General features: G+C 37.4%; 1 protein-coding gene, 1 non-coding gene and 1 pseudogene across 5 annotated transcripts; all 3 read left to right on the forward strand.

Moving 5' to 3' along the window:
* The first annotated feature begins 66 nt into the window (after nt 1-66).
* On the forward strand, nt 67-15,444 carry slc16a13 (solute carrier family 16 member 13). Of its 4 annotated transcripts, none has more exons than XM_053629279.1 (6): nt 67-84; nt 8,680-8,923; nt 10,074-10,217; nt 10,314-10,570; nt 10,979-11,513; nt 12,403-15,444. In XM_053629279.1, exons 2-6 carry the CDS (start codon nt 8,695-8,697, stop codon nt 12,732-12,734), a joined length of 1,497 nt encoding a protein of 498 aa, XP_053485254.1. In that variant the 5' UTR covers nt 67-84; nt 8,680-8,694; the 3' UTR covers nt 12,735-15,444. The 4 variants fall into 4 exon arrangements, with proteins under 4 accessions (XP_053485254.1, XP_053485255.1, XP_053485252.1 ...); XM_053629280.1 differs by lacking the exon at nt 67-84 and adding an exon at nt 6,697-7,887 and having other exon boundaries at nt 12,540-12,682; XM_053629277.1 differs by lacking the exon at nt 67-84 and adding an exon at nt 6,701-7,887.
* On the forward strand, nt 406-577 carry LOC128610856 (uncharacterized; annotated as a pseudogene).
* LOC128610845 (U1 spliceosomal RNA) lies at nt 1,266-1,429 on the forward strand. The gene has a single exon (XR_008386448.1). It is a non-coding gene; the product is annotated as a U1 spliceosomal RNA (small nuclear RNA).
* Nucleotides 15,445-15,599: the final 155 nt, after the last annotated feature.

Genomic DNA, 15,599 nt, shown 5'->3' on the forward strand with positions numbered 1-15,599 from the left:
ACTTATATGGAAGTGGGTGCCAAACTTACACTGGAAGTGACGGGCCTTGGCCGTGGCTGGAGAGCAGTGTGATGGGCGCCCTAGGTAGGGACTCACACCCGATCTTGAAAAAGAGAGGACACTTGAGTGGTGTTTTATTTGTTTGTTTTATATGTAGACATGTATTTGCATTTTTTATTAATTAATTTATTTATCTATATATATTTAAAACTGAAATTATTTTATGGACACTTTTATTCATAGTTTTTTTATACACACACAATTTTTTTTTTCTTTAAACAATTTTAAAATAAGAAATTTGTGTTTTATCTAAGTTTATTTATTAATCACAAATGTTTTTGAAATGAGAGGGGAAAAAAACTGTGTACACTGTGAATGTGAAAAAAAGAAAAAAGTGACAATAAAATTTTTTCGAAAGAAAAAATCTGTACTTATCAGTTTAATATCTGATACGTCCCCTATACGGGGACCATATATTAAATTGATTTTTGGAGCAGGGAGATGGAATAGGGGCTTGCTCCGTCCACTCCACGCATCGACCCGGTATTGCAGTACTTCCGCGAACGGTGCACCCCTTTTGTACAGTGAAGAAAAGGCCATAGAGGAAACCTTCTAGTATCAACTGCTTTATATCCATATCTGTGTAGCGTGAACTTCAATAAAACCGCCTTTTTAACATTAACAGCAGTTTATAGTATTTGCTTTTTACACTTACTGCCAATAGAAATAGCTACTAAAACTGCTTCAAGAAGAATATATTTTTTAAAAAGTAAATAAGGAGGCAAGGCGAGCGCGAGTCATTCAAATCCTTAAATGACGGTTAAGGGTGCAGCGCGAGCTGTCCTTGTGTTATTTCCGGAAGTGGTCGGTTTTTATTTCATGTCGATATTTAATGTATTGGTGAGAAAACCTAGTGAAGGATCAGACGCTCTGCCCTGTATAGAAACGCATCTCTTCTCCTGGATCGACTCAAACTGTCAACTGAGTGCTCAAGTCAGACTAAAAGAAGAAAGAAACTACTTCCGGGGTAGCGTAGCTCTCATTACATATTCAGGAGTAGTGCATCATGGGAGATTTCTTTCTGTAGATTTATTGTGAAATAAACGAGCACATCGTTAAGAAACGCACTATTGATTATAGCAGTGTGTAGATTGTATTGTGTAGGTGCTTGTGTGTGTGTGTGTAATGAGCGAGGAAATGTCACTCACCATGATGGTAAAGGGTGTGTGTGGTTGTAGCGGCGCTCTGCAGGCCGTGTAAAACTCATACTTACCTGGCAGGGGAGATACCATGATCAAGAAGGTGGTTCACCCAGGGCGAGGCTCAGCCATTGCACTCCGGTTGTGCTGACCCCTGCGAATTCCCCAAATGTGGGAATCTCGACTGCATAATTTGTGGTAGTGGGGGACTGCGTTCGCGCTCTCCCCTGATTTTGCTGTTCAAAGATAGAGTACAATATAATACGGTTCAGTTCTTGCATAAGTTTTTGTAGTAATTTTATTGGATTTTAATTTTGGTGACATAGTTTTGGATTTTAGCATAATAATTTAGGTTCTGCCCATAATATTACTTTTTGGCTACTTACAGTATTGTTCAGAATTATTCCACAGTGCTGCTAAATTCTTATATCGTAATAAACAAATAAAAACGTGTTATTAAGAAAAGAGAAACTTAAAATCCTTAAAATGAAGTTTTCTGTAAGAAGACACTACACAATATAGACAGCTGCATGATTATAGGCCTACCTCTGGTTCTCTCTTGCCAGTTGTGACTCACATGAGCAACAATTTTATTTCTTTTATTAAAACAAATCCAAACATTGAACATATTTTTAAGCTCTAAAAGAAGCTCTAAATAAATGTATTTTAGATCATATGTAAAAGTAAAGAGAAAAGTAATGTGACCTTGAAGTATTCCAAAAATAATCAGATTACATTACTTTCATATTGTGATACTTGGATTGCGTTACGTTAAGTAATTTGTAACCGTAACGGAATATATTTTTAAAGTAACCCATCCAACCCTGGCTGTGGTATAAATAGGTGTAAACTGCTGAATGCAATTCCATTATATGATACAGTTGTGCTGAGTTACAGCAGATACAAAACTCAGCTAGCTAGTGATCTATGATTGCATTGAGGGTGGTATAAGCATGAGAAAGCTTAAAGAGGGATAGAAAGCTTTGGGACCTTTTGTGTTTGAGCACAATGTACAGATGAGGGTGTAAGAGAGCTGGACAGGCTAAAAGACTAAAATGCTTATGCAACTGTCTTTTTAGGTAGAGATGAATTCCTACTGATATTATCCAAGAGCAGTCAGATAGTATTGTGAGCAATGTAGGAAACTGTTAGCCAGAGTGAAAAAAGAATATATATATATGAATGTAACTATATATCATGAAACTATTTGATAGTTGTTATAGAGAAGATGGCAGTAACAAGGTATAGATATTAAAACATTAAATAAAGCAGAAAATACGTAGTTATTTGTTGCTAAATTACTGCTTTATAGAACTTACATGGACACTTTAACAGATATGTATTAATGAATTTGTTAGATTAATGTCTGATTGTTTATAATGTTTTATAAGATGAAGGTAATGAGAGTGGTCATCCTCTGCGGGTAGGTACACAGCAAGGTTGAAATGACAGCTGCAAGTCTGACAAAAAGACAGATATGGTACAGAGTGAGGACAGAATGCCTATGAGTAGCAATCTACACTGGAAATATGTGAATGTTTTTTACATTTATTCATTGCAAACAGCTGAAAGTGTGTCAATTTTGACAATAAACCTGATTTGCAATGGGGGTTCAATAATTTTGATTGCAACTGTACATGCTTCTGTCACCATTACTGAATCATGCTTCTGAAATAAGGCTGACAACTGTGATCATTCAGGAAACAGTGAACCATTCTGTCATGCAGCATTCTTAATTTTATTACTAGGGTTGCTACTACCACCAATTTCGCCAGACGTAGAAAATCTGCATATGCCTATGTGTGGCCACTTGTAGTGGCCTCTCTTTAACTCCCTCTCTCCTTCTGTCAAGCATGTTCGTAAACATGGAATTAGCTTCCAATGTTATGCTGATGATAAACAGTTGTATGTTTCAGCAAAGCCAGATGACTTCATAAAGTTGAGGAATGTGTAAAAGACATTAGATGGTGGATGATTACTAACTTCCTTTTACTTAATTCTGACAAGACAGAAGTACTTCTACTAGGACCACATGTAGCTAGAAGTAAGCTTTCTGATTACACAGTAACTCTGGATGGCCTTTCTGTTTCATCATGTGCAGCAGTAAAATTTGATGCTCATGTAGATAATATTACTAGAATAGCCTTCTTTCATCTCAGAAATATTGCTAAGATAAGAAATATAATCTCACTACATGATGCATTTAGGAGCACAGTCAAAAATGTATGAGTACAGTTGAAGTTAATCATTTTTTTAGACATGGTAACATAAATGTGTCACAATATAACGCACAAGTAGGCATGAAAAAACTTGAGCTTGTCAATTATGACAGAATTTTGGAACATAGTGTGAGCCTTGACAAATTAATTTACCTTCTGATAAACTAAATTGAATATTTTGAGTTAATTTTACAGGCTGTAAGCAAAAAACAACAACCAGTTGTTCCACCTTGTAAACAAATACAAAAAAACTCAATATTCAATCTTTGAAGTCTGCTCCTCTTAAATATATTTAAAGATACACTATTGGGCTGGAGCAAATTCTTGAACTGCTCTGCATATATTGTGCATATATCTGAATAATCTCATATAGGATGTGATTGGGTGAGTTCATTTATCTGACAGATGCAAAGCGCTTTAGTTTAATGGTGTTCATTACTGATGCTCCGATCAGGATTTTTACAGCTGATACTGATTTCTTGTCATGTTGATCGACCGATACCGATCCAGATACCAATCTTTTTTTTAAGCTTTAATCAGGAGGTCTGTCATAAACAGTTAAATGTAAGCTCTCTGCTCATGGTCACTGTTAATTGAATTAAAATAATATCATTGAGAAATACTGTTGGTTAATTGAGAAATAAACAAGCATAAAATATTTATTTTTAAATATCTTAAACAATAAAGAGTCCTAATTCAAAGTAGACTAACACAAGCATGATCCATATTAGGAAAAAGAAGGCGAATAGCCTTCTAAGGAAATAGCTTACTAAGCTTAATGTCAAATTTATATTAAATGCAACCCATAGTAATTAAACCTTATTTCATCTTATTTTATTTATATTTTATGAATTTATTATATTAATTTTTATATTAAATTTATATTAAATTAAATATTTATAACTAAGCACATTTTCTTTCTTTACATTTTATTAGTTTTTTTATTTGTTTGTTTATCAGTTGTTCCTTTTAGATGGGTTCCCACAGTACAATGTTCCCATGTCTGCTGATAATATTGCGTTTTTAGGGGGATTAAATCAAAATATGAAAACTGGAGTTTACTTTTTAGTGATATCTGGCAACAGTGAGTTTAAATAAAGTGAATGTGCTGTCTATTAGAGTTGGTGAAGAGAGAGCAGCAGCAGTATGTTTACAGACTGAACAGTTTCTACTCTTGATTATGATTGGTGAGGAATGATTTAATAAAGAATTTTGAATTACACCCACCTTGTAGAGTTAGCATTATTATTAATTTACTCGCTGTGGCTACACGAGCATGTCACAGTTGCAGGTTTGGGTCATTTTGCGGGATCAATAAAATATGGCAGTTTGTGAGATTGGGAAGTTGAGAGAAGCAAATGATGTACAGTGTTACTCTTGTCATCATAATAGCTTCTCTGCAGTATTTACACACTTGTTCGGTTGATTGAGGTGATGAAAAGCATTGCGAAAGTAACTGTTGCGCGGTGTAGATGCATTTTGGAGTTGTAGTTTTTATTCTGATTGTATTATACGACTCCGAACACGTCACTCGCACCGTTGCAACTAATATATTTTTTCACAGTCGCAAAAAGTACTTTTCAGTCGCACATGCGAGTGATATGGTCGCACCGTAGAACCCTGTGGATGTTCCAGTAGGAGCATAAACAAACTCCAGTTAGTCCAGAATGCAGCTGCAAGTGTCCTTACTAGAACCAGAAAGTATGACCACATCACCTCGATCTTATCCACACTGCATTGGCTACCAGTAAAATTTCGCATTGATTATAAAATACCACTACCAACCTATAAAGCACTGAATGATCTCGTGCCACAGTATCTAAGTGAACTTTTGGTCCTCTATGATCTGCCCTGCCTACTTAGATCAAAAGGTACAGGTTATTTGTTGGTACCTCGAATACTGAAGGCTATAGCAGGGGGAAGAGCTTTCTTTTACAAAGCCCCACAGTTATGGAACAACCTTCCAATTAGTGTTTGGGACTCAGACACAGTCTCTGTGTTTAAGTCTACGCTGAAAACATATTTGTTTACTCAATCTTACCATGAATAGACTTTCTTTATGCAAAGTACACAGTTCTATCCATCAAGGGATAGTAAGCATATCTAATAATCTCTCCCTCTCTCCTCGTGTCGAGCCACACATGATTTTATGGAGATGCCAGTGATCCTGACCCTTTCTGCTCTCCAGACCTGCCTGATCCATCCTGATGCCCTACCTCTGGATGGAGCTCTCATTAACTGGCGGCTACAGCCTGGAGATTGCTTAGGATGGTACCACTTGAAGTACCATGGAAATGGTTTTGGACTTCAATTCCACATGGACATTCTCGCTGTGGTTGCTGGGACTACGGTTTCTACTATGGTCTTGGGACTGCAATTACCACATGCAGTTTTGCACTCAGGTCTCCTTTGGTGAACACTGGATTAGTTCAACAAAACAGACTTCATATAAAAACCATAATGAACTTTCTTTTCACTCCCTTCTGAGTCTGGTTCCTCTCAAGGTTTCTTCCTCATATCATCTTAGGGAGTTGTTCCTTGCCACCGGCTTGCTCAATAGGGATAAATTCACACACTTAAAATCGGTAATCTGTGTTTATATGTTCCTTTAAAGCTGCTTTCAGACAATGTCCATTGTTAAAAGCACTATAGAAATAAAACTGAATTGAACTGAATAGTTCCTTGACTGCCTTAATTAAGGCTACTCTGTCTTTCAGCAAAAAAGCTTGTATAGTATGTGAGTCCAATTTCATGCCAAGGAACTGCACAGACACTCTGTGCTGGAGTCAAATGGTTCTTCTTGTAATCGACTTTCCTTGCAGATAGTAAATAAGGAGCTCTTGTCACTAGCTGCTGAGACTATCCATTTATTAAATAGCCATCTAAGCAGGAAAGTACGCACGAACATGGACACTGTAAGGACTCTAGGGCATGGTCGTCAAAGTGGGGTCTTTGATTTGATTTTTTTTCCCTTTCACTCTGTCAGTGCCATTACAACTCTTTCGAAGTTGTTATATTTATTATTGAGCTCCTATAGTTATTGGTCAGTTGAACTGAATGGGTTTAATCTAAACCTGAATAACTTTAAAAACAAGTACACCTTTAAATACTGTCAAATTGGACTCGATGTATTGTCAGAAATAATTTCAGGAATAAAAACATCTGGCTGTAATAAAATGCCTAAATATTACTGTACACATTTAAGTAGCATTATGAGCCTAATATATAAATGGTTGGCTTATGTTTGGAGAAATTGTATGAAACATGTTTTACAGTTAAGGGGTAGCTGTAAAATGCAAAAGAGAGAGGAGAACTGCTCTAGGGTGACTCGCACACACTTCATAGGTGTTAGTGTTACTCCCTCTCCCTTGTGGTTTAGCTGCCTCAGTTGCTCACCCATTCTTACACACTATCTTATGTACTTCTCTAGTTTCAGTTACATCAAACCTTTACACAAGTCGCTTTAACAAAGCGGTTTAAAAAAAAAACTTCATGATAATTCTCCTCTGCTTCTCCATGCATTCTCAGTAAACTCATTCAGTCAGCGAGAACTCAAACTCTCACGTGACAGAAACTCTTCATTTATGTGCTAGGCGGCTTCCAGATATGCGTGCGCACCAGACCCACGTGCACCACGTACATATAATAGTAAGAATACCTTTACAAAGAATGACTACAATGTTGTCGGCTATCTGTTTTTGTCTTAAGAACGCTTGAGCCTAATCGGGTGAGTAGTCGAAGCACTCCATCTCTATCTGCTTTTAATATGAAAGGTTTGATCATTCCGAGGTTCCCGGCTCGCCAAAATATAGGGAGTGTACTGTTTTGAGGATCTGTTCAGCATCTACATGCTAGCCTTATGCAAGTCTTTAGCTTCTAGTTTACGGTAACTGCTCGGTGAAAGCTTTCCTTTTGACTAGAATGCAACAGCAAGACAACAACAGTCTCTCACAGTTTAGATAAGTCTAAATCCGCGGCACTGTTTATTGACAGACCGGCTGAAGAACCGTCACATTCTCGCTGTCAAAATAAGAGTATCCGTGTTGTACAGAAGCTCGTCTGAATAAATAAATAAACAAAAATTGACCAGTGTAGAACAAGACTTGCATTCTTATGCTCACTTTAACAGCTAAAAGCTAAAGGTAAATTTTCTACAGTCTTTTCTAGCTTTAGAAAATGTTGTTGCGGTTCAATAACAACAACTTTTCAGGGTACAGCAACCATTACCTCTCTCTCTCTTTTTGTCCCCCTGCCGGTACCCGTATTTCGCCTAAACTATTGGTCAACAGCTGTCTGTATACGGATTTAATAAAACAAACAAAACATTAACACTGTGAAACCGTTTTGTCCTACTTTGGTTATCGGCCACAAACACGGAGCACAAGCGCACTGTGATAAGATGTTGTGGTGTTGCAGTCTGGCTCTGTCTTGTCTTACAGAGAGCTCGTTTACATCTACAGAGCAACAAGGTAACATTGTTTATAACCTTTTACAATCTCAGATTAATCTTCTACCACCTGGCATTCAGACAGTGAGCTGCAATAGTTAAAGGCGCAATAGCCAACATTTTTTATTTGTTACTAGTAAATAATATGTGGAAAATGATGTAGAAATGATTGAAAGAAAAAAAAAGTTTAAGGCACTGTCTCAGAACAAGTGTATTGTTCTGAGACATATTGCCACTTCATGTAGCCACGTGATGACAGTGATGGTGATGTCCCAATCCAGCTGCATAGCATAACCATAAATCAGCCTTGGCCACATAAGACCACTTCTCAGGCAATATATGGAGCAGACTGATGGATTATGTCGGCCTGAAATTGAAATGTTGTGTTGGCTGCATTTGAGCTGTTTTTATTCTAGATCCTAAATGATATTATGCTATCAATATCATACCTCCCCCTTTTGAAAGGACTTGTCTCAGCAGTGCATGACCAAAGGCCTAAACTGATTGATTATTTAAAGAGGTCATGAGTGGGGTTAGTGGAACAAAGGTCATGCGAAGAATTTTGATTAATTTGTTAAAAGGTTCTTTCCATGTGCACAAAGCAGGTTTCATGTAGTTACTTTGTGCATGGGCATTAGAATTTAGCCAGTGACTTTCATATGGCAATAACACACCTTCCCAAATAAATAAATGAGTGAATGATATACAGATATATTTTATTTCAATCTAGGTTTGTAAGCATATGAGCAAATATGTAAAATATCTGTAGGTATTTTACTGTGGAAATAATTTCATTCTCTCTATTTCCCTTCAGCATTCCACAGTAGTGATGGCTATGCAGCAGGAGAAAAAACACCAGCCAGTTGGGGATGTGGAAGCTCCAGATGGAGGTTGGGGCTGGGCGGTGGTGGTTGCACTCTTCATGGCTTCAGCCCTAGTTTTTGGGCTCATCCGCAGTCTGGGGGTTTTCTTTGTGGAGTTTGTGCAGTACTTTGGGGAGAGTGCTCAGGCTGTTTCCTGGATAACCTCCATAGGAGTGGCCATGCAGCAATTACTGAGTGAGTGACACTACTGTACATGTGCAAGTGCAAACCTGGGCCTCTTTTATCCTGCTGTATATGAACAGAATGATTTGTATATAACTGCTAATAATAATTGGCTTTTACACAGGAAATGTGGTCTTCATGAATATGAAGTTGGAAAATTCTCGTATCATACTCATGCTCCTGAGTGTGTGTAAATCTACATATAAGAAAATTAACTAATGTAAACCTTGAGTTCAAATCATATTGAACTCAAATCATATAATTTGAATGGATTACTGCACTTTTTCTATATGGACTATACTGTCGAGTTTAAATTGCTTAATTTTTTATTATGTTTACAGCATTACAGCTTATCCAGAGCAACATATAGAAGTGTTTTAGAGTCTCTATTAAAAACACATCCTCATGCTAGTTCGCTAGGTTAGGGACTAGGAATACCATTCGAGGTAAATTTCTGAAAACCTGTCATTTTATATTATTAGCATTAATTAAAGAATCTGAAAAATAAAGGTGGTGAGCCAACACAAACCCATACATTAAGAGAAATAAAACTAATCATTTAATTATAACAAAAGAAATGTTGCTGTTTAAATTGAGGATGAGTTGGTCTGTCTGCGCATAGCCGTAAGCTGTAAACAAATGCCTCAGCTAATGGAGGATTTAGTGCTCACTTATTATTATAAATATTATACTATATTATGAAATATTTTATCAGCATAGGAATTAGTAAAAAAAAAAAAAATCCACTTCTGCCTTTCAGCCTGTACCATCATTGTTCATTTTGATCCAAAATAACTTCGACTTCTGCTTTTCAGTCTTTAACCTCATTGTGCATTTCAAGTTAAAATACATTCCCCTTCTGGTGTTCAAACTTTACCGTCATTGTTCATTTGGTGCTTCTAGTTGTCTGTGCACTGTGTGGGTGATCAACATACGCATGAGTACAAAGAAAATCAGTGTTTTTGAAACTTTTGTAAATCTGGGGGAAGTTTTTAGTTCAGTTTCAGTTAGTGTGGCTGACAAAAAACACATAATTTTATGAGGCCCAGTTTTTGTCAAGGTGAATAGGACCTGTATAGCTATATTTATAGGATATATTAATATACACATTATAGTCAGTGGTCTTTGCTATATAAGCTTAATTATACATGTATATGTGTAGGTCCTATAGGCACAGCTGCTTGTAATGCATACGGGGCTCGTCGTGTTGTAATGATCGGAGGTGTTCTTTCTGGACTGGGATTCATGCTGGCTTCTCAGGCTACAACACTCACACACCTCTACCTGACCATGGGACTCATTTCAGGTAACTACTATTTTACATTCTGCTCAGTTATATATGTGTGTTTTCTGTGCACAGAAAAGTATCTACTGCATAATACAATTAACCCTCTCTCTTTAGGGTCAGGCTGGGCTCTAGTGTTCACCCCTACAATAGCCTCTGTGATGGAGTATTTCAGCACTCGGCGTGCTCTAGCTATGGGCCTTGGCTTCACGGGTGTGGGTTTATCCTCCTTTGTGTTCTCTCCACTTTTCCAATACCTGGTAGACTTCTACGGGTGGCGCGGGGCACTCCTGATTCTTGGCGGTCTCAGCTTCAACATTGTGGGCAGCGGTGCCCTTATTCGACCACTCAGACCCATTAAAGTTGTGGAAATGGTACTTATTTATATTCCTATTTGGAGATTATCTTTCTGTAAATGTTCATCACTACAATCATGGCCATGTGGTAGAGACTTTTGTTGAAAGTTAAGGTGATTCTTTTGGAAAACTGGGTCCAAGTTAAGGCCTTGGGCACGATTATTGCCACGTCTCATTCTTCAGTGCACACATGCAAATACGAGGCTTATTAATGAATCTTGTACAAATATAATCTGTCCATATATAATCTCTATATACAGTAAAACACAACCCATTACATTATATAACTTTCGCCACCCCAAGCTAGGCAGTGCAATTATTATTCCAGAGTGTTTTACACATGGTTTAAATAATAAAAATGAGGTAAGCAGTGCCATTCTGTTGTTTTTGAAATCCATCATTCTCTCCCTCTCTTCTCCTTCTCAGAGTAAAAGCAACAGCGTGTCTGATAACTGCAGGTCTTTCTTTTCCCGTTCCTGTGAGTATTTTGAGCTGTCGCTGCTCTTGCATCGAGGCTTCATCATCTACAGCTTGGCTGTCACATGCTTCAACGCCGGGTACTTTATTCCGTATGTCCACCTTGTGGCCCACAGCCGCCTTGTGGGCTTCAGCGAATTCCAGGCTGCATTTGTCATTTCCAGCACGGGTGTGACAGACATTTTGGGGCGTGTGGTATCCGGCTGGGCCTCGGATTTGAGGCATTTGCGCTCGCTCCACCTACTGACCATATGGACGGCTTTAGTGGGTCTGTTCCTCCTACTGCTGCCCCTCTGCTCACTACAAGGGCACTACTCTGGTCTGCTGACAGTCAGCCTGGCATATGGCTTCTGTGCCGGTGCTATGACCCCACTGGTGTTTTCTGTGGTGCCAGAGATTGTGGGCATGGATCGCATGGTCGGTGCGCTAGGACTCCTGCAGCTTATTGAGAGCGTAGGAGGCCTACTTGGAGCGCCACTGTCAGGTAAGCAGCCATTCTTTTATGCCTAGACTGGTCACTGTATGAACTAGTTATTGAAACTTTGTGCTGCTTTAATTGGTGATATTTGTTGTGCAACATTGCCAGTAGCATTAGTTTCTTCACAGTTCTGCAGGCCTGAAGAACTATAGCTTTGATGTGGTGACAGGCTTAGCTAGTGTAGTGTCTGTAATAATAGATCCAACCATCACAACTTTGCTCAAATGTAGATAGTAATAATCACATTTAATGCCTATTTGGCAGACTAACTGAGGCATGACATGATTCTGCATACACCCTCGCCTAAATCAGATTCCTCTGGAAGGTTTGTGAAATGGCGTCTGAACTGCTTTAACAGCTTTTCTATTCAATCAAACACAGTTGTGTTCTGTTGTTAGGACTTGTGTTTAAATCCAAGTGATGCCACGTATATACATGGCTGGCAATCAGCGAAAAAGCAAAAGGTCTGTGGTCTTATTGGGTGGGGTGTATGGCTTAAATCTTCTTTCTCTGTGAATACAGACTGAAAGCCAATCAAGTGCTTATGTTAAGCTGGTTATAAATGTTATGTATCGTGCTAGTGATACAATGGAGACCTGTGCTGGCTGAGAATTGGCAACAATGAACACTTTTGTGGAAAAAAAATAATATTTAAAGAAATAATAATCTAGAATCATCTCTGTATGATGACCCAGTAATGTTACCACATACAATTTAGAGGGAATTTATTGCAATTTAAGACATCTTAAACTATAAACTATATTTATTATTATAGCACTGTAGCTATGTGTAAACACAGTATCATTTTACCTTAAATAGGGATGAGTGTGATTACTGCAATGTTATGATGTTTGTTGTAGTTATTTCTCTCTGTGTATTTCTGCTCCCCTCTTAGGCTGGTTGAAGGACCTCACAGGTTCTTATGTATTTTCCTTTGTGGTAGCCAGTGTCTTTCTCTTCTTGGGTACCATAATAACAATGACTCTTCCCTATTTCTGTACCTGTACCAACCCCCCGCCCCTATCACCAAAGAAGAAGACTAAAAATGAGTCCACTGAAGCTGATCCACTTAAACAGGTTTTACCTGTGGACTCCATAGAGAATATACAAAACCCGGATAGGATTCCAGAAACACTCCCGTCTCAGAACCACCTAACAGAAACAAGTCTGGAAGTGAAAGACGCACCTCTCAGTGCAAACTGGACAGGAAGTGAGGCTACTTGCTGATTGGCTGGAGGAGCAGTATGGGCTCCCCATAGGAATCATATTGACCAATTATTCTTTTTACTGTGAAAGAACTCATTGTTGGACAGCGTTTACAGAGAAACTGTCAATAGCAGGTAAATCTAAACCTGACAAAGAACCATCATTAAAAAAAATTGTATACCACCTCAAGATCAAGCCAGAAAACTGTGCCAGTTTTAGACACAAATTCATCTTTGTTAGAATCTTTATATGTTAATTGTTATTGTTTACACCTAAACCAACACTGTATACTCCTATGCAGCTTTGCTTTATTCTTTCATACCAATCAAATATAGGAAATTGCCAGGAACTACAGGAATCCGCAATGATCACACAAACCACATTAAAAGTGTACCAGATCACATTTTTGCTGACATTTTATTGATTTGCTGGCAGATTATTGGACGTGTTGCTGAACATATCTCACTATATATCATGTTGCGCCAACATCAGAAACAGTTCCACATTTAACGCACAGTATGCACTGTGTTGCAAATAGGAAAAGACTGCTGAAATCCTACACCACTGGTTCCCCTAAGCAGTCCACACATCAGCTGAGCAGTGTCGGCTGCATGGGGTCCTCTGCGTGTGTAGTAATTGTGATCACTGAGCTACACCATGCACTTCATCTATTGAAGTGTTCTAGGTTCTAGTTTTTTTAATGTCAGTATGAATTTGAAGAAGAACTTGAAGCATTGCAGATTTCATGAGTTTACTGAACCAGCAGCAAGAAGACAAATATTTTTACATACTATAATTGTTTAATTAATTCTGAATGTCATGTTCAGTACTCACAGGAATTCTAGCTGAATGTCACAGCATTCAAATGCTGCATTTTTGGTCAGAATTGTAGGCATGTAGACATGCTGTGAAGATGACCTTTACCCTGGCATTAGCAGAGGCACGTTCAAGGGACACAAGTTTAGTGCTGTGTAATGAGTAACCTACTTTTATTATTATACTTTTAAAACTCTTAGTCAATAACATGCCTTTTATAGCCCACATATTATACTGTTTTTTTTTTTTAAATTAGGATTTTTAGGTGTCTTTTGGCCATATGGTGGTCTAAATTTGTTTGCATAAGATGTAGGTATTATGGTGTGGTGGATTATGGTTTAAGCTTTTTGACATCTTCCAGTTGGCTTGGTTAGAAAGCAAATTTAACACAGAAGTCTCATGGCCTTTTAAGGACATTTAAACTGTGGCATTGTAAAAATGTTCAAACCTTTTTTTCTTTTCTTTTTTTTTTTTTAATTCTACTAGGAGTATTCTAAAAAAAAAAATAATTAAATGCTAAAATGCAAAATAAATGTTTGAGGTTTAAATGTAAGTTATGTTTAACTTTAGCAATTTCTTTTAATTATGTGTTCATATTTTGACCATGTAAAGCAAAGCTGAGAGTTTTTACCAGTGAGACATTCCGTTGTACCACTGATATTGCTTATAGAAGAACAGATGTAGCTCTTGCTAGTTTGTTATCTTATTCACAGGTCTACAGGTGGACTCATGAGCAATTTGGTTAGATACTTGAGTCAAACTTGTACATATTTTAGCCAGCCATGCTTGTTACTGTTATTTTACATCAGTGGATGAACAAAATTAGTTACTTATTTAACGTTATTTCAGCTTCTCTGAGGTCACTGCAACAAATCTGTTGAAATCATCAAATTAAACATTATGTGTGCTGAATGACCAAACCATTTTTCAGCAGTTAATCTCCAAGGCCCTGCACATTGTATTTTGCTATCTTATGTCTTACTATTCATTGTAATTCATGTAATGCTCATGATTAAAAACAGACATAGGGTTATTATATGGTGTATAGGGATTATTTAATTGGATATTAGCAGCCTGATTTGACATTCCCTGTCACAAAACAGGAAGTAGATCAGAGTCTACTTCTCGTGTGCATTCTAAGACATTTTTGTAGCCGTGTGTGAGCCACTGAATTATTCTGAAAGCTGTGTCAATGTCTTTGAGCTCTTAAAAATAAACATATGAGCCTTAATCTACTGTAGCCATTAGCTCCTCTACTGCAAAACACCAGGTATACAAGATCAGTAAAGTAAACAGGGCTGAATCTGGTACACATACTGCAAACCTCCGAAACTGGGAACCTTCAAAAAATGAAACCTTGGAATTTATTTCATAAGCATCCCTAATGATTGCTGATACAATATGCATACTTGCATATTAACCCTAACCCAGGAGCATTTTTAATTAGCTGTAAATCCTTATTTGATAAATTATTCCATACATTATCATTTGACGTGAAGTTGTTTTATTCCTTTTATAATAGATCATGTTTGTTTGTGTGTGTGTGCGCACGCAAACACTACTAGCTAATGAATTACTTGCTGTTGTCTTTTTAAACTATTTTCTTGAACAAACCTCAGGGTGCATGGAATTCAGTTGATGTTTAAAATAGCTGAGTTGTTTTGTCCCTGTCTGATGACATCATGTGCCTCTGCTTTTGATCATGACTACATCTACTTGATTACATTTGATTGTGGTTTTAGTTCAGGTCTGTTTTTGTTTAAGACGTGTACAATTACATTTGAATTAATAAATTAAATTTTAATACACAAAATCCAATATTTTATATTGTTAAAATTTATTCCAGAATAGCTTAATATACCCTTGATTAAATAAAAAGCTTGATAAGCTTTTTTTTTTTTTTTTTTTGCAATTGTATTGTTTAAAGAGGATATCACTCATATTACTCTGACGATGCTTAGGTGTAACAATTAACTACATATCATTGAGGATCAGTCATTTAGGACCTGTTAGTTGCAGGTTGTTGTCTACAACATGATGTCTGCATAGTAATCACTTCTGGTACATCTC

Source organism: Ictalurus furcatus, chromosome 7 (genome assembly GCF_023375685.1).
Source record: "Ictalurus furcatus strain D&B chromosome 7, Billie_1.0, whole genome shotgun sequence".
Classification (NCBI taxonomy): domain Eukaryota; kingdom Metazoa; phylum Chordata; class Actinopteri; order Siluriformes; family Ictaluridae; genus Ictalurus; species Ictalurus furcatus.